Raw genomic sequence first — 16,011 nt, 5'->3', positions numbered from 1 at the left:
TCAAAACTTTAATTTATTTTATCAATGTGGATGTAGTTACAAAAGCGTCACCACTCTTAAGACAGTCTAAATTTTTAGTACACCATTTAATGAGATCGTCTTCTAAGACTAGTTTTTACGGCCTGATTAACATTACAAATTTTTAGAGATCGATATAGTTTAAAAATAATATTACTAAGAAAATTTTGTTCATGACATTTAACTCAAATATGTTTGATCTATAATTAGTTTGTGTTTGAGGTTGTTTTGCATGTGTTGTTGAAAAGCAGTTTTAGCATTTAGCTACATCTCAACATGAGGATTTGAAAGTTCCATAGCTAATTGAATGCGTTGGAAGAGTATTAATATTACCCACAAATAAATAAATAAAAAAGGTTACGTAAAAGATTTGGGGAAGATTAAACAATTGGCCTTGGTTTTCATTTTTTGGCTACCATTCTACCCAAAAAGTCCAAATAAAAACACTCTCCCGAACCTTTTCACTATTCACATCTTTTTTTCACTTTCTAACTCGAGAATACAAAAGGAATTCAATTATACATTTGTAAATACAGATGGAATCCTTGGATAAGTTTGGAGTCACCTTCGATTTTAACAATTTCATAACAGTTGATCAGTTTCATATATATAACTTCCAAATCCTTTGATCAACCAGGTCATTTAAACCAACACTCATGTTGTTGTCTGTGTCAGTTTGAGCCCAAAATCGATGTTGATGAACCAATGATCACCTATTGATCTCTAAGTGAAGATTATTTTGTTTTGGGCAGGTGGTTCCATATGTTTGGTACATGTCCATCGCCACTTTGCCAGCAGGAATACTTGGTAAAATCCCCATCTTCCTTATCAACGTTTGAATAAATATCTTCACACACACATATATATATATATCCTTACATTTTTCTCTATCTAGAAATTGGGTGTTGGATGTATGCAAGTGAGAGACAAACAGCTCGTTTACGATTTGCTTTTCTACAATCAGTCTTGTGCCAAGAAATTGGTGCTTTTGACACAGACCTTACCACTGCCAAAATAATCATCGGAATTAGTGGCCACATGAGCATTATACGAGATGCCATTGGAGAAAAGGTAACAAATTTGCTAAATCTCAAGTGTTAGAAGCACCGACAAATGATTAAACTTATCTTAACTCACCAACAGAAATTGAAATTCTATTTTCGATAACTATTGTAACCTAGCTGCTTAAACTTTTAGGTCTAGTGATGACTTTTTATGATTGTTTGGGTGTAGTTGGGACATTTTATATCGTGTGTGACGACTTTCATTTGTGGAGTTGTGATTGCCATTATAAGCTGTTGGGAAGTGTCATTGCTCACTTTGTTGGTTGCACCATTGATTCTAACAATTGGAGCCACTTATAATAAGAGGATGACTGCCATTTCCTCTCTCAAAATGGATTGCCAATCTCAAGCTACATCATTGGTTGAACAGGTAACAATACCAAAACAAATATGAAAAGAAAAACATTATTTCTATTAATTTTAGAAAAGCTTCACTCATCTCTAAATTTTGAATCATAACACATTATCTAAATCGTTAACACTTGTGATGACATTGTGACAAGCATCCTATTTCCGCATGCATTGTCATCCGTACCAAATTAAGACCATAATCCATTGGCCACTTATGGATCTCTAGAAATAATGGACTTTGAAAATTCTTTTTAATTAATAAACTTCGGGAAGTCATTGCTGAACTTCAAGTTTCCACTCTTTTGCACATACTTTATACTCATTCGTTTATCATAAATCAAGCATCTTCATATCTAAAGATTAAGTGGTCGTGCAATAAGCACGTGAAACCACCATTTAACTCATGATATTAATGACAATATTATTCTTACTCGTTTTCATCTACTTCTAATAGTGAAAACGGTCACCACAAACTAACACACCAAGCCATTTCAGCATTTTTTGTCTTCATTCACATGTTTTTTTAAGAAAATATCAAGCAACTCACCTAACTTCAAGCCACTTTAAAGTTTCTATGATCAAATCATAAGAAAAGGTGTATCTTGTCAGTGTGATTGTACCTATCAATTCCTTTAAAGCTTTTCTTAAACATACTTACATCTTTCACATTGTCATGACTCTTTTCATTCAAACATATTCTTAGTTCATAGACCCCTTGAACTCGAGCTTTCCATAATAGTTAGAAACTGTACGTAGAAACAACCAAAACTTATGGAAAACAAAGCAAAGAGATTGTTTGTAAGCAAATTTAATTTGTTTTTGACATATAGATTGATCTTGTTAACTGACATGTATAGAGCAGTCAATATCTCAAATAAGAACAGTATATGCATTTGTGGGAGAGAGAGGCAGCATAAAGGCATTTGAAGAGCAATGTGAGAAACAGGCTGTGATGTGCAAACAAGAGGCACTTGTGAAGGGAGTGGGCATAGGAATGTTTCAAACTGCAACCTTTTGTTGTTGGAGTCTCATTGTATGGATTGGAGCTGTTGTTGTAACTGCAGGAAGGGCCAGTGGAGGGGACGTCATAGCTGCTGTTGTGAGTGTTCTCTTTGGAACAATGTGAGTAACGCGTGAGGCCCGTTTTGATAATCATTTTACTTTTAGTTTTTTAATCTTTTGAAAATTATGCGTGTTCTTTAACCTTTTTTAGTCATGGTATTTTCTTGTTTTTGTATGTAGTATTTAGATTCTTAGCCAAATTTTGAAAAACAACAATAAGATTTTGAAAATTATTTTATAGTTTCCAAATTTTGGCTTGGATTTTAAAAAATATCAAAATAAAGAAACAAAGAGGTGGAGTAGTAGCTAATTTTCAAAACCAAAAACTCAAACCATTTGGTTTGAGAATTTATGCTTATAAACACTATTTTCACTTATAAATTTCTTTATTTGGTTGTTTATTTTTCAATGGTGGTGTAAAAATCAAACCAAGTTTTGAAAAGTAAAAGAAAAAAGTTATCTTTAAAAACTTGCTTTTGTTTTAAAATTTGATTAAGAATTGGATGTTTCTTTTCAATAAATATTCGAAGCGTAGTAAGTTAGGAGAAGGTAAATATAAATTTCAAAAATAGAAAACTAAAAACAAAATCTTTACTAAACACAACTTAGATGATTATCAAAGAGTTCTAAAAGGCTTGAGTATCAACTTAATGAAACTTTATATTATCAAAGATGGCATCAAATGAAAACCACCTTTTTTTGGTGGATTGCAGCACATTGACTTATGCTGCACCAGATATGCAAGCATTCAACCAAGCGAAGGTTGCAGGGAAGGAAGTTTTTCAAGTCATTCAAAGGATCCCAACTACAATTGACAGTTTAGAAGAGAAGAAGAGCACATTAAACCATATTGAAGGACACATTGACATAAGAGAAGTCCATTTTGCTTACCCATCTCGTCCTCAGAAACTCGTTTTTCAAGGCATCTCTTTGTCCATTCCAGCAGGCCAAACCGTCGCCTTAGTCGGTAACAGCGGGTGCGGAAAGAGTACAGTCATCTCCCTTATTACTAGATTCTATGACCCTCTTCAAGGTATGCCTCCACCACCCCCTTTTTGCCTCTTCACTCTCATTTAATTCAATGTTCATATCAATCTTAAGACCATTTTTCTTCAGGTGATATTTTTGTAGATCATCAGAACATCAAGGATCTGAATCTGAAATTCCTCAGGAATAACATTGGAATAGTTTCCCAAGAACCTGCACTTTTTGCTGGAACTATTAAGGATAATATCAAAATGGGAAATATTGATGCAGACGATAAACAGATGGAAAATGCAGCAGTTATGGCCAATGCACACTCTTTTATATCTGACCTTCCAAACCAGTACTCTACAGAGGTAAAACTATGAGTCAAAACAATTTTCCTTACATATCAGTACACTATTTTTTCTGCCAAAATATTAAGTTGCACCTCATCTTAATCATTCAAGATGATTGAAGATTCTACCTTTAGTTAGGAGAACGATATCACTTTTTTATGGGTGTTAGACGGTATAGAATTTCATCTCAAAATCATTTTGGCAAAGGGGCAGTACCCATCTACCTTCCTTGATTTTTCCAACAAGGGTCAGGTCCCTTGATTTTCCAATGTGGGGTTTCTCAGCATGCTCCGCCAAGGTGTTGCCTCTTTTGGGTTCACCATTGTTGGTCGGATCACAAGTTTTTTTATTGGACTAATCGAATATATGTTTGAGTTTTTTGGGCTTTGATACCATATTAGATAATATGTGATTCTATTTCAAAACTAATTGATAATGAGGGAGTATCACATCTATCTCATAACAAGTGTAAGGTCCCTTGACTTTTCCAATGTGGTATTCTCAACAAAAACATAAGACTTCAAAGAGACGTTTGGGCCAAAGAGTGAAGCTGTTTAGTAATGGAGCCTGTAGTCTAAGAGTTAATAAGTCATAAAATTGATGTTATTTGTTAAGTGACCTATGAAGTCTTTGGCTAAACAAGGAGTGAAGTTAACAAGTCCGTGCATTTAAAATATGCATGATCTTTCTAACATCTAGTTCAATAAAAGGAATAATTAGTATATGGGCAAAAATTTCAGGTTGGACAAGGGGGAACTCAACTGTCAGGAGGTCAAAAGCAAAGAATAGCTATAGCAAGAGCAATTCTCAAGAATCCAAGAATTCTCTTATTAGATGAGGCCACAAGTGCATTAGATTCAGAGGCTGAGAGGTTGGTTCAAGATGCCCTTGAAAAGGCTATAATTGGAAGGACAACCATTTTGATTGTCCACAGAATATCAACCATTGTTGGTGCTGATATGATTGCTATCATAGAAGATGGAAGAGTTTCAAAGACAGGAACACACCAAAGCTTGCTAGAAACAAGCACATTCTATAGAAACTTATTCAACCTCCATAATATCAAACCACTTCAAGACTCGAGGTTTGTTCTTCATACAAAATAAAAGCAAATTTTACTTTAAAAATATTACTAACTGATATCATTTGTTTATAAATGGACCAGCAACTCAAATTCTTTGTCAGAACCTGGAAGTACCCATCAAGAAGCTCAATCTAGTGATCATGATCAAGATGAAAAACCTGAGCTTGAGAATTCGGAAATAGATTCGCTGAGCCAAGAGGAAGAGAAAGTGAAAGCAAAAGAAATGTTTTTTAGAATCTGGTTTGGGTTGAGTAAAATAGAGATATTGAAGACTAGTTTTGGATTTTTAGCTGCAGCTTTGTCAGGCATTTCAAAGCCTATCTTTGGATTCTTTATCATAACAATTGGAGTAGCCTACTATCAAAAAAATGCGAAGCAAAAAGTTGGGTTATACTCCCTCATCTTTTCTCTATTGGGATTATTATCACTTTTTACTCACACATTGCAACACTATTTCTTTGGAGTGGTGGGTGAGAAAGCAATGAGAAACCTCAGAGAAGCTCTATATTCAGGTACTACTTAACAACACTTCTCTTTGGTTTATATAGAAAGTTTAAGATGATATTATAAAGTCGTCAATAGCTCCTAATATTGATTACCAAGGCTCTGTTTGATAAATGTTTTTTTTTTTAAATTGTGTTTGTTTCACACAATTTTTTAATCATTGTTTTCATATTTTGTATTTAAACATACGACTTCTTAATGAAGTTCTAAAAACGGAAGGAAGTTTTTTGAAACTACTTTTTTTTTAAACTTTGGTTTAGTTTTTGAAAACGCTCTATATTTTAGGAAAAAAATTAAAATCACGATATTTATAGGCTTAATTTTCAAAAACAAAAAATGAAAAACCAAGGTCTTGTTTACAAACACTACTTCTATAGTTCTACGTAATGGTTTCTTTGTTTTGTATCTATTTGTTAGGAGGGTTTCCAAAAGTGAAGCCCAAAAATTGAAAACTAAACAAACTTTAAAGACATGTTTTTGTTTTGGAATTTGACTAAAAATTCATTTGTTTAATTAGGAAATATGTAATTGGACACCATGGAAGTTGTAAACAAACAAGCATAATTTTCAAAAGTCAAATAGTTATTGAACATGCCAAAATGATTATTAAACGGGACCTAAACTAATTTGATGAACTATTTCAGTTGTACTCCGCAACGAAGTAGCTTGGTTTGACAAACCTGAAAACAATGTTGGTTTACTTACATCAAAGATTATGAACACCACTTCTGTCATAAAAACCGTAATAGCCGATCGAATGTCCGTCATTGTACAATGCATATCCTCCATTCTCATTGCCACAACAGTGAGTTTTATCATCAACTGGAGAATGGCTCTAGTTGCTTGGGCTGTCATGCCTTTCCATTTCATTGGTGGCCTAATACAAGCCAAGTATGCCAAAGGATTTTCAAGAGATTCTGCTGATGTTCATCATGAACTAATTTCATTAGCCTCAGAATCAGCAACTAACATAAGAACTATTGCTTCTTTCTGTCATGAAGAACAAATAATGAAAAGAGCAAGAATTTCACTAGAAGAACCAATGAGAAAAGGTAAGAGAGAAAGTATAAAGTACGGGATCATTTACGGTGTCTCGCTTTGCTTATGGAACATTTCAAATGCCATTGCTTTGTGGTACACAACAATTTTGGTTAGCAAGAGACAAGCATCTTTTGAAGATGGTATAAGATCATACCAAATTTTCTCCCTCACAGTACCCTCAATCACTGAATTATGGACATTAATTCCAACCGTCATCAAAGCCATCGACATATTAACTCCAGCATTCCACACACTTGATAGAAGAACACTGATTGAACCTGAAATACCAAAAGGTGAAACAACAGACAAAATTGAAGGGAGAATTGATTTTCAAACTGTAAACTTCAAATATCCTTCAAGGCCAGAAGTCGTTGTTCTTAAAAACTTCAGCTTACAAATCAAAGCAGGATCAGATGTTGCACTCACTGGACCAAGTGGGGCAGGAAAATCCTCTGTTTTGGCACTTTTGCTAAGATTCTATGACCCTGAAAAAGGTAATATCCTTATTGATGGAAAAGACATAAAAGAATACAACCTAAGAACATTGAGGAGACAAATAGGATTAGTCCAACAAGAGCCAGTTCTATTTAGCTCATCTATCAGATATAATATTTGCTACGGAAGTGATCAAGTGTCTGAAGCTGAAGTTTTGAAGGTGTCGAAAGAAGCTAACATACATCAATTTGTAAGTTCTTTGCCTGATGGATATGATACAATTGTTGGAGAAAAGGGTTGCCAACTATCAGGAGGACAAAAGCAAAGAATAGCCATTGCTAGAACACTTTTGAAGAAGCCAACAATTTTGCTATTGGATGAACCAACTAGTGCATTAGATATTGAATCTGAAAGAATTTTGGTTAGTGCTTTGGAGTCAATAAATGGGAACAATGGCTTTAGAACTACCCAGATAACAGTTGCTCATAGACTCTCTACTGTGACAAACTCAGATGTTATTGTAGTTATGGATAGAGGTGAGGTTGTGGAGATTGGTTCACATGCCACTTTATTGACAACTCCTGATGGAGTGTACTCAAAACTCTTTAGGATGCAGAGCCTTGTTGAAGTTTAATATCTTCGATCATTAAAAGTAGGATGTAGGAGTAATATCTTTGTATAAAAAGCAAGTATACATTGGATGTTTTGAAATTACAATGATGGATAATAGAACTAAAACTGAGAGTAGATGGACCAAAATGGAATTTTCGAAAGTAGTGTCTAAATCTTTATGATATATATTGATTTGCAAGATTGTAATGTTTAGGAATAATTGGTACATAGGATTTATTGTGTTTTGATTAGATCAATCGTAACAATGTAGTTTGTTGTGTAATATAAGAATAAAAAGATTTACATGCTTTTCATCGAAGTTGTGTGATCTTTTCGGTGGTGAACTGCAGTGAATTGAAATTCACTACATTCTAATGTTAAGTAGGTTTGGATTGACTTTTTAAGTATTTAAAAAGTATTTTTTTATTTTTAAATATTTAGAAAATCTTTCCAAATAAATTTTTTGTCTTATAATGTTGGTCAATGTAATGGTTTTCAGATTAATTATGTATGTATTCTATGTTTAAAATTACTTGATGTTGCATAAGATTTGTCCTATTAACTTGTAGTCTTTTGATTGTGATCATACACCACAAAAAATCAAAGCTCCGCCGACACAAAAACAGGCGTCGAGATAAAGGACATTGTAAGAAGATCTTTTATGCAACGCCGTGAAGAAGGCATAGGCATTGAGGAGCTCTGTCAAAGTTGGACAGATGGCGTCGACAGAGCATGAGGCTTCCACGACGCTGTGCGAGGAGACATCGTGAAAACGTTTAATTTAAATAATAATATATCCTTTTGGCGATGCCATGCATGTACACGTCGTCGTTGTCCCCACAACTACTGACGTTGCATTCAATGCATCGGTAGTGGTTCGGCAACGCCGACGTTGCTTTAACTGTCTCGGTTAAAAGTTCAACATTTAAAAATTCTGACAACCTTTCCACAACGTCAAAATGCATGGCATTGTGAGAGGTCGAACCTTTGCTGACATAGGGTAGGTAAAGTCGCGAGATATGTGACATTTTGACTTTTTTTGTTAGGAAATAATTATTATTGAAAATTTGATAATAATTATTGAAATTTTGATAATAATTATTGAAATTGTGATTATGATTGTTATTAAATGTATTGAAATTTTTATATTTATGAAATTGAAACTTTTTATTGATGTGTTGTGGCTATCCTGCAGTTATGGTAGAATGTAGTTTATTATTTGTGATCACGAGTTGTTTGTTAGAAGTAAGGTAACGTTTACTTAGCTAGAATTATGGTTGTCCTTAGTGCAAAATAATTACATGCATTTATGTTCTAGCTCTTTATCGATGGACAAAAGTTGTATGAACTTTAGGAATAAGTTACGGTTAAGAATAGAGAGAGAGTTTTCAAATTTTTAGACGATACAAAGTATCACGTCGATGAGTATGAACGGATAAGGTGTCCATACAAGAGAGGTATGAACTCAAATTAGGACTCATTAGTGGGTATGGAGAGACATTTATTAACTATTGGAATGTTCCCCTCCTACATACAATGAGTGTAGCCAGTGAACTTGTATAGAGATATAAAAAGATTTGATGATGGAACTAGTAATGACTCTTTCTGTGAAGGAATTAGCAGTGACCCCTTCTATAAAGGAACTAACAGTGACCCCTTCTACGAAGAAATTAGCAGTGATCCCTTCCATATTGAAGGAACTAGTAGTAATCCATTTTCTGAAGACAATGAAATGTTGGGAATGTTGCATGATTTACAAGCTTCGATTGAACATGAAGAAGAAATAGTGGAGGAAGGTTTGGAGAATGACATGTCGTTTAATAGTGGTGTAGAAGAGGAGATGACGAATATATTTCAAGAGTTATTAAACCAAGCTTGTTGTGAGCTATACCCAGACTATTCGAAATTTTCATCCTTAAACTTTTTAGTTACGTTGATGCATATCAAGGTTCTCAATGGTTGGAATAACAAGTCATTTGATATTTTATTACAACTGTTAAAACGTGCATTTGCAATGTGTAGTACTACTATTCCTAGTTCTTTCTATGAAGCGAAACGAAAACTGCGTGACTTGGGCTTGGGATACGAGACTATCATGCGTGTAAGTATGATTGTGTGTTGTATTGGAAGGAGTTTGTCGATTTGAAATATTGTCCAACTTGTAGTGAGTCTCGATACAAGGCTAGTCCTAATAGAGGGAAAAAATTTCGCACAAGGTATTGCATCACTTTTCATTGATACTGAAATTACATAGATTGTTTGTATCGTAAGAGTTCTCGTCTAAAATGAGACGACATAAGGATAAACGAGTCGAAACGGATGACGTGTTGAGACATCCAGCTGATGTAGAGGGATGGAAGCATTTTGGCTCTGAATTTCCTGAGTTCGCTTCGGATCCATAGAAACGTTCGTTTGGAATTAGCTTCTGATTGGTTCAATCCTTTTAGGCATATGAGTACCGTCTATAGCATATGGCCTGTAGTGTTAATTCCTTACAATTTACCACCTTGGAAATGCATGAAAGAGTCCAATTTTTTCATGTCATTGCTAATACCCTGACCTAAATCTCCCGGTAGGAAAATTGATGTTTAACTCCAACCATTGATTGAGAAACTGAAACAGTTATGGAGTCTTGGTCTTCCTACGTATGATTCTCTTACTAGTAAGTTTTTTCAGTTGTATGCAACTTTGTTGAGGACTATTAATGACTTTCCGGCGTATGATGACTTATCCGGATGGAGTACGAAAGGGTATCGAGCATGTCCCATCTGCAAGGGAGATAAATCTTCACTCGAGATAAGAGGAAAAATAGCTTTCATGGGACACCGACGTTATCTTCCAAATAATCATGTTTAGCATAGAAGTAAGTTACATGATGGAAGTATAGAGTGTAGGCCTCTTTTAGTTATTCTGAATGGGCATAATATCTTGGAACAATTAGATTCCTTAAAGGTTCTACTGATGAGTAAACATCCATCACTAAAAGATAAAAAAAATAAAGAGAGCTCTGAATTGGACGAAGAAAAGTATTTTCTTCAATCTACCTTACTGGCCAAGTCTACCAATACGTCATAAATTAGATGTAATGCACATATTGAAAAGAACGTTTGTGACAACTTGGTAGGTACATTATTGAATATTGAAGGAAAAACGAAGGATACTACAAATGCTCGGTTGGACCTTCAGAATTTGAAAATAAGAAAATATTTACAATTAATAGAAGTCGGTAACAGATTGGTGAAGTCTTATGCAAGTTACACGTTGACTAGCAACGAACGAGTTGCGTTTTGTAACTTCTTGAAGTCAGTTAGGTTTTCCAATGAGTTTGTTTCTAATATTTCATAATGTGTGAATGAGAAAGACGAGAAAATATCAGGTCTTAAGACCCACGATTGTCACATTTTGCTTCATCGACTTCTACTTATTGGTATTCGAGCACACTTACAAAAAAAATGTGTACACCGCTGTTACTGAGCTTTGTAGTTTTTTTTCACGACTTGTGCGTGAGGACAATAAGAGTAAGTGATTTGGATCGGTTGCAAGCAGATATCATTATCATACTTTTCAAATTGGAAAGAATATTTTCACTTATCCTTTTCAGCATAATGGTACATCTTGCTGTTAACTTACTATATGAAGCAAAGATCATTGGTCTGGTTAATTATAGTTGGATGTATCCCATTGAGAGAAGCCTACGCACGCTGAAGCAATACGTCCGAAATAAAGCACACAACCCGAGGGGTCTATTGCCGAAGCATATGTCATGAATGAATCAAGTACTTTCTGTTCGAGATATTTAAGTGGGATTGAAACTTGATTTTTCGGGATGAACAAAATAATGATAGCATTCTTAAGGACGAGATATTTGGTGAGTTTGAAGTGTTCATACAGAAGGTATGACCATTAGGCACGACAAGTTCAAGATCTCTATCACAAGAAGAGAAACGTTAGATCTATTGGTACATCTTGAACAATGTAGATGAAATTGCGGAGTACCGCAAGTACGTACTTTCAACTCTATATACTTCACTAGTACTTTATGTTTTCTTAAGTTATAGTAATCACAAACTCACAACAATGAACTTTACGAAACACTTGAGGTTGATACGTCGTCAGGCAAAAGACATCAACAAGAATTTCCTGATTGGTTCAGAGATTAGGTATGTATGTGGAGTACATAAATCTATTTTGGAATTTCCCTAGACTTATTTCAGACTTATATATTCATTAACAAAACAATTTCAGGTCATCAAAACGCGTGAGAGGGACAACCTTTCACATGATTTCTTTTTGCTTGTGATGGGACCTTCACTTGACGTTTGATCCAACACTTGATGCATTGTGGGTGGGGTACGATTTCACATGATAGATCGTAGTTTTCGACGCACAACACAAAATAGTGGAGTCCTGGTAATCAGTGAAAGTAGTGCGAGTGGAAGCGACGACAACAATTTTTACGTTGTATTAGATGAAGTTCTTTCTGTTCAATATCCGATGGGACTCTGTGTTTGGCTATTGAAGTGCAAATGATTTGACACGGACAAGAACAAAAATCATAGAACATACGTGGAATTGGGGTACAAATCTATCAACACATCCCATTTTTTGTTTTCTGAAGAACCAGTCATTCTCGTAATTCAAGCATATCAAGTCTTTTACATCGATGACTCAAAAAATGGTGCCAATTGGAAGATTGTTCAGGTGGTCCAAAATAAATGTATATAGGACGTACCCGAAGTGGATGATGTTGAGGATCAACAACTGAATGTACCCTAAATTGTTATTGGTCATCGTGTCGCTGATTACATTGAGGATGATGCCCTATGTAGGGTCGACTTGATCCTACAGTGGTGGAAAGATCAATTATGCGCCATATCGTTAACGACTTTATCAATGATGAAGATGACAATATCCATTCAAAGTGGATCAAGGGATGATGAAGAACAATAATTGATGAATCACGTATTCTCAATTTTTTCGTTTTTTTTTTATATTTTCAGTTTCAAGTACTTTGATATGTTTAATTAATTTTGATTTATATGTCCTCAGGTACTATGTCTAAACTCCCCGCTGATTTCGATGAAAGCGATGATCTTTTTTATTTTAACACCGAGGAGTTTAATATTGTTGAAGGCATGTCATCGATTGGCGATACATTAGGTTAGTCACCATTACATAAACAATTATTTGCATAAGTCTTTTTTGTTATGTTTTTTAAATTATTCTGTTTTCGTAGATGCCTATCAACCTATACTTTCACTCCTATGAGACATGAGCACTCTAGGAACCTGGAGTTGGATAGATATGTTGCACAAAATGTGGATCTCCATATCTATCGCTCAAGGCCAGGATAAGTCGATCTCGCCACACGCCGTTTGCTTTAGCAATATCATCGACGTGTTAACGTGGGATACTTTTCCAGTTCATTTTCTTAAGTGGGCTGATATGACACCGGAGTACATTGAGCTTGTCAAAGTGAAAATCAATACTTATCAAAGTATGTATAAGCAAGTTCGTTACAATGAAGCACAAATATGCTTAGAAATGAAATTTATTGCTAAGGTAGGCTACACTTACCTAGATTTACCTTGACAAAAGGAATTTACATTTTACTCTTACTTTTTATTGTAGTTTGGTGGGAAGTACGGGTGTTGAACCCAAGAGAATAGTGGCTAAGTAAGCTTCTTGAGATTAAGCTTCAAAGAAATAATGTTAGTAGCAAAAGAAAAACATTGAAGAGTGTGGAAAAATCAAGTAGAACCAAGACTGAGTGATTTAGGATGTAAACTCAATTCTAAAAAAAAAAAGGTAAAAATTGAACTCTTATGTGAAAAATGAGGGAATGGGCAAAAGGGCACTAATCAATTTTTATCACTGAATTAAGAGGATTATGAAATGATTTTTGCTCAATTAAAAGGGGTTCTTGATTAAGATTCTTGCAAGATCAACTTACTTGATCTTGTAAGAACTTTGGTCAAGATTTCAAGAAAAGAGACAATCACCTCAAGCATTTAGTATATGTTCTTGCATTAACAACTAAAGTCTAATCTTGCTCTTTAAAGAAGATCAAAGTATCTTTCACACTTTTTTTTTGAAACAATTTGTAATCAATGATTTAATTGGATTTAGTTGTGCACAATAAAATTGATACAATAATCAAATTAAAAAATTTCCAAAAACAAGGAAGATTCATCTAGCATTAATCAATTTCAAGGTTTGACATATTGCAATCAAGAATTAGATTAAGTTTTTGTATAGACAAAAGTAATCAAATTAATCTTGCAATATTAATTTTTTATACCCAAAGTATCTTGCATACAAGATGGTGAATCAACAACAATATCAAAAATTAAATTGACAAGAATGCTTGTAATTGAAAGAAGGAATTATTTTTTATACAAGAAAATTAGGGATTCAACAAAAACTACAAGAAATTCAAAGATTTGATCATATCTAATTAATAAGGAAAAATAAGAGAAGAATTCTCCAAGAATTGAAAAGCCCTAAGCTCACTTACCTCTTGGTGATTAGCTCTCCACCAAGAAAATAATTTTGGAAATTAATTGAGAGAACAAAAAAGGTAGAATGGAGAAATAACTTCTAGAGTTAGAGTTTTGAGAGAATTTTTTGATTTATTTGAGAGAAAATGGTGAATTGGTGATGAATTTGGGGGGAAATGGGTATATATAGAAAATATTTGGAAATAACTGCTCAAAAGACTCGAAAATGTGATCTCAAGGCCATCCGCTCGCTCCAATTGTCGAAAAAATCAGTTATTTTTCAGATTTTTGCTAAATATTTACGAAATTGCCACTGAAAAATTCTTCAAAAATTAATTTGTAGACGCTGAGGGTCAAACTCAGGTGGTGGTAGAGGCACGTGCGACTAAGAAATGACACGTGACGCGAGGAGAGAGGTGGGCGGACGAATGGACATCCGTGTACAAAGTTTTGAATAATTATGAATTTATTTTTGCGTCTAGTGAGTTTTGAACCTGTGACATCTAAAGTGTGCAAAAGGGATCAAAATGACGGCGTTTTGGCTTTGAAAAATATGAAAAATAAACGCTTCGCTTGGGGTTAAAACTCATGATGTTTAGGTTTACGTGTGCAAATGGCTAACACATGTCAAGACTTTTTAAATATTTACCAATTTGCCCCTAAACTTTGTTTTGCTCATTCTTCTTCATTCGAACTCTGTTTTAGGTGATTTTCATTGCATTGGGTTCGTAACGGAGCCTTCTTTCATATTCTGTACAGAAAATATCAAAATAATAAATATATATACACTATAGATTGAGAATAGTATAAAAATAAATGGGTCAATAATTGCCCCAACAACGGTTTACAGGTACGTTTTTAAATCACCCGTGGATATATGTCACTTGTACGTATATACATAGACTCAATCTTAATATGTGTGTACTTTTTTTTATAGCAATGGTTTGTTTTGGATTTCACTGATCCAACACTTACTCAATTTGTTAAGCATTAAATGCTCACTGTGTGGAAGGAGCTCATGGGACAAAACCATCGTCATTTCAAGAAGTTCAATAATCGTGAACAGGCTCATGCCAACCTACCCTCGAGATTGAGAAATCAAGTGCAAGATTGACACTTCCTCTAAGACCACTACCTTACTCGACAATTTCAAGTGATTTATAACTTGTAATGTTCTTAAATGATACTTCATTTGTTTTTTTGTGTAACATTTTGATTGTTTGCATGTAGGAGCAATCGTCAATGAACAAGGCTACTAGAGCGAAACAGTTCTACAATCATAGTAGCGGTTTCAAGTCATTTCTACAACGACAGCACGACACTCTGTTGGCAGTTCTTCGTCTACATCTGTCGAGCAAGAGCTGACGTACTTCAGGGAGGTTAACGAGCTAAAAACTCGTCTTGAGGTAGTAGAGGAAGAGAATAATTGAAAGCACAAAAAGAATAATCGGAAGCACGAAGAGAGTGCTCGCATGATAGAAGCACAGACTCAACAAATGGAAGAAATGAAAAAAATGATTGAAGAACTCTCCCGAGCTTCAAGAGGACCTTGATTTCATTGAAGTACGTAATTTTAAATTTTTACATTCTTTAATTTCTTATTATTGGTGATATATATTTAAACTTAATTTCGTGTCATTGTAGGTTAGAAGGCATGAGGAACTTTTTTGATCGACACTTAGATTATGTGTTTAGTTTTCTATTTTTAGTTTTAAGTTTTTAGTTTCAATTATTCATGTAATTTCAAAATTATAAACGTGTATTTTTGGTTCATTTGAATCAATTTTAATATAAATTTTATTTGGTATTTAATTAAATTAACGTTACTTATTTTAAAATTTGAATGAATTTAAATAGAATTCGATTCTGATAGCAAAAAAAAAAAAATTATAATAAGGTTTTTGTGACGCACCTTATGCATTGCGAATGGTGGTTCTACCGACGTCGCATCGATGGTTCGTGTATGCCGATGTTGGCAATACGTTATTTGTGATGCCATTACTAAATGTTGACAATTC

General features: G+C 34.3%; 1 protein-coding gene across 6 annotated transcripts; it reads left to right on the top strand.

The window, feature by feature from the left end:
• Window positions 1–446: 446 nt before the first annotated feature.
• Window positions 447–15,754, top strand: LOC103501136 (ABC transporter B family member 14-like). Of its 6 annotated transcripts, XR_007815570.1 has the most exons (11): window positions 458–825; window positions 914–1,089; window positions 1,252–1,452; window positions 2,296–2,555; window positions 3,209–3,528; window positions 3,612–3,835; window positions 4,558–4,901; window positions 4,983–5,413; window positions 12,543–12,653; window positions 15,224–15,556; window positions 15,638–15,754. XR_007815570.1 is itself a non-coding variant. In XM_051079426.1 (10 exons), the coding sequence occupies exons 2-10, from the start codon at window positions 792–794 to the stop codon at window positions 7,513–7,515; spliced, it is 3,456 nt and encodes a 1,151-aa protein (XP_050935383.1). In that variant the 5' UTR covers window positions 447–655; window positions 771–791; the 3' UTR covers window positions 7,516–7,654. The 6 variants fall into 6 exon arrangements, 5 of the variants coding, with proteins under 5 accessions (XP_050935383.1, XP_016902932.2, XP_050935385.1 ...); XM_051079426.1 differs by lacking the exons at window positions 12,543–12,653; window positions 15,224–15,556; window positions 15,638–15,754 and adding an exon at window positions 6,050–7,654 and having other exon boundaries at window positions 447–655; window positions 771–825; XM_051079428.1 differs by lacking the exons at window positions 15,224–15,556; window positions 15,638–15,754 and adding an exon at window positions 14,982–15,157 and having other exon boundaries at window positions 456–825.
• The last annotated feature ends 257 nt before the right edge of the window (window positions 15,755–16,011 follow it).

Source organism: Cucumis melo, chromosome 11 (assembly GCF_025177605.1).
Source record: "Cucumis melo cultivar AY chromosome 11, USDA_Cmelo_AY_1.0, whole genome shotgun sequence".
Taxonomy (NCBI): domain Eukaryota; kingdom Viridiplantae; phylum Streptophyta; class Magnoliopsida; order Cucurbitales; family Cucurbitaceae; genus Cucumis; species Cucumis melo.
The sequence above is the reverse complement of the archived record's forward strand: the minus strand, read 5'-3'. Positions and strand labels throughout refer to the sequence as shown.

Bases quoted from the DNA above. Each gene is read 5' to 3' on its own strand.
- LOC103501136 (XM_051079426.1), top strand. From the start codon at position 792: ATGTCCATCGCCACTTTGCCAGCAGGAATACTTG. The intron at 826-913 runs GTAAAATCCCCA...TTCTCTATCTAG, and splicing joins TTTGCCAGCAGGAATACTTG to AAATTGGGTGTTGGATGTAT. The intron at 3,529-3,611 runs GTATGCCTCCAC...ATTTTTCTTCAG, and splicing joins ATTCTATGACCCTCTTCAAG to GTGATATTTTTGTAGATCAT.